Source organism: Orycteropus afer, unplaced genomic scaffold (assembly GCF_000298275.1).
Source record: "Orycteropus afer afer isolate SDZICR_OR568_19922 unplaced genomic scaffold, OryAfe1.0 scaffold00007, whole genome shotgun sequence".
In the NCBI taxonomy this organism is placed as follows: Eukaryota; Metazoa; Chordata; class Mammalia; order Tubulidentata; family Orycteropodidae; genus Orycteropus; species Orycteropus afer.
Window position 1 is genome coordinate 17,500,205 of NW_006921594.1, and position 1,913 is coordinate 17,502,117.

The 1,913-nt window shown below is 33.7% G+C and overlaps 1 protein-coding gene across 1 annotated transcript in view; it reads left to right on the top strand.

The window, feature by feature from the left end:
• DNAJC2 (DnaJ heat shock protein family (Hsp40) member C2) overlaps positions 1–1,913 on the top strand; it is a 33,918-nt gene that overhangs the window by 11,190 nt on the left and 20,815 nt on the right. Inside the window, exon 4 of the mRNA XM_007944599.2 lies at positions 1,623–1,721. Coding sequence (XP_007942790.1) covers positions 1,623–1,721 — 99 coding nt within the window. The remainder of the gene's footprint in view (positions 1–1,622; positions 1,722–1,913) is intronic.

Consider the following 1,913-nt stretch of genomic DNA (forward strand, 5'->3'; position numbering starts at 1 on the left):
TAATTGCCATTAATAAATTCCTTTTCTGCGTAAACCAACTCAAACTTTTAAAAGAATAGCACTAAGGAAGATGGAGGGAAAAAAACAGAAGAGAGAAGACAATATTCCAAAATTAATTTTATAAAAAGAAGCAAATAGTGAAGTAAGCGAAGAAACGAGGTATAGACCGTTACAGAAGAAATTGCGGGATCACAGTATATATGCAGATGAATTTGGAAATTGATCTTTTTTGAAATTAAAAAGGTAGCAAAGAACTACCTCCTAAAACACACTTTTTAGGCCCAGATTTCAGATTTTGCACATGAATTCTTTCACATATTTAAGGAATTGAAAATTCCCATGCTGAACATAAACTGCAGGCACAACTTTGAGATAGCATAGTTTTGTTTGCAGACCACCACAATAAAGTGCATTTTGCAATAAAACAAGTCACATGGATTTTTTGGTTTCCCAGTGCATATAAAAATTATGTTTACACTGTACTGTGTAGTCTGTTAAAGGAGCTCTGGTGGTGCAGCGGTTATAGCATTTGACTGCTACCCATAAAGTCAGTGGTTCAAACCCAACAGCTGCTCTGCAGAGGAAAGATGAGACAGTCTGCTTCCGTAAAGATTTACAGCTTTGGAAACTCATTAAGAGTCACTATGAGTCAAAGTCGAGTCAGTGGCAATGAGCTTAAGCTTGAGTTGTCCGTTAAATGTGTAACAGCATTTTAAGAAAATTTGAACTATTGTGAGAATTACTAAAATGTGACCAGAAACATGAAGTGAGAACATGCTATGGGAAAAATGGTGCCAGTAGACTTGCGCAAAGCAGGGTTGCCACATACTTTCGGTTATAAAAATCAAAGTATAATAAAACAAGGTATGCCTATATTCAGAACAATCCGTTTTGTGAAGTTAATGTATTCCCCAGATGCAAACCTGACAAAGTTAAAAAAAAAAATAGAAATAAATCTCATTCATGAATACAATACAAAAATCTCAATTAAAAGAAGCATGGATTGAATTCAGCAGTGCATTAAAAGAGGAATTCCCATGAACAGGTAGGTTTTTTCTTAATCTCTTGGTAGCTGGGACAATATTAAATCTCTGTAATTTCCTAAGTAGATGATGAAAGTGCAAACACTACAATTTAATGCCCATTCCTCTTTAGTAAACAGGTCTTTGAAAAGGAATATAGAAGTGCTTCTCTACTTTGATCAATATTTCAGGCCCATAGTCAACAAACTTTTTTTTTTTAACAAACTTTTAACTATGCAGCACTAGTGAAAACTAGCCACCAGCTCTTTTTTATGCTATTTTGGGGAGTTTGGGTCAGTGAATTAAGTGTTTAACAAATAAAAGGGAAAAGTATTGGAAAGTAAGGAAGGAATATATGGAAAATGCAAATATCTGCAAGGAAATATGCCACAGTGTTACCAGTGATTGTAGGTGCTAGCACTTTGGGCAGCTCTTAAAATAATTTTTTCAGCCTCTGACTTCCACATTTAATAAGTTTATGTTTTATCATGACAAAATGTTTTAAAGTTAACATTATAATTTTAGAAATGGTCTTTTTTGTTTGTTTTCAACTTTAGTTTTGATGCCTAAAATAACAAACGATCTCCATCTGACTTGTAGATAAAGCAATGGTTTTAAAACATCACCCAGACAAACGGAAAGCAGCTGGTGAACCAATAAAAGAAGGGGATAATGACTACTTCACTTGCATAACTAAAGGTTAGAAAATATTTTTAGAGTAAGAAATTTCTAATAATAACTATTAATTATTTCAGCCGAGTGGGTTTCTTATGTATACTGTATTTCATTTAACTCTGCTATAACATTTAAAAATATTTTTGGTTACATCAGGTTATTTCTAGCAATCTCCCTCAAGCCTTACTACTCGTAGTAAGGTCCCCACAACCAACA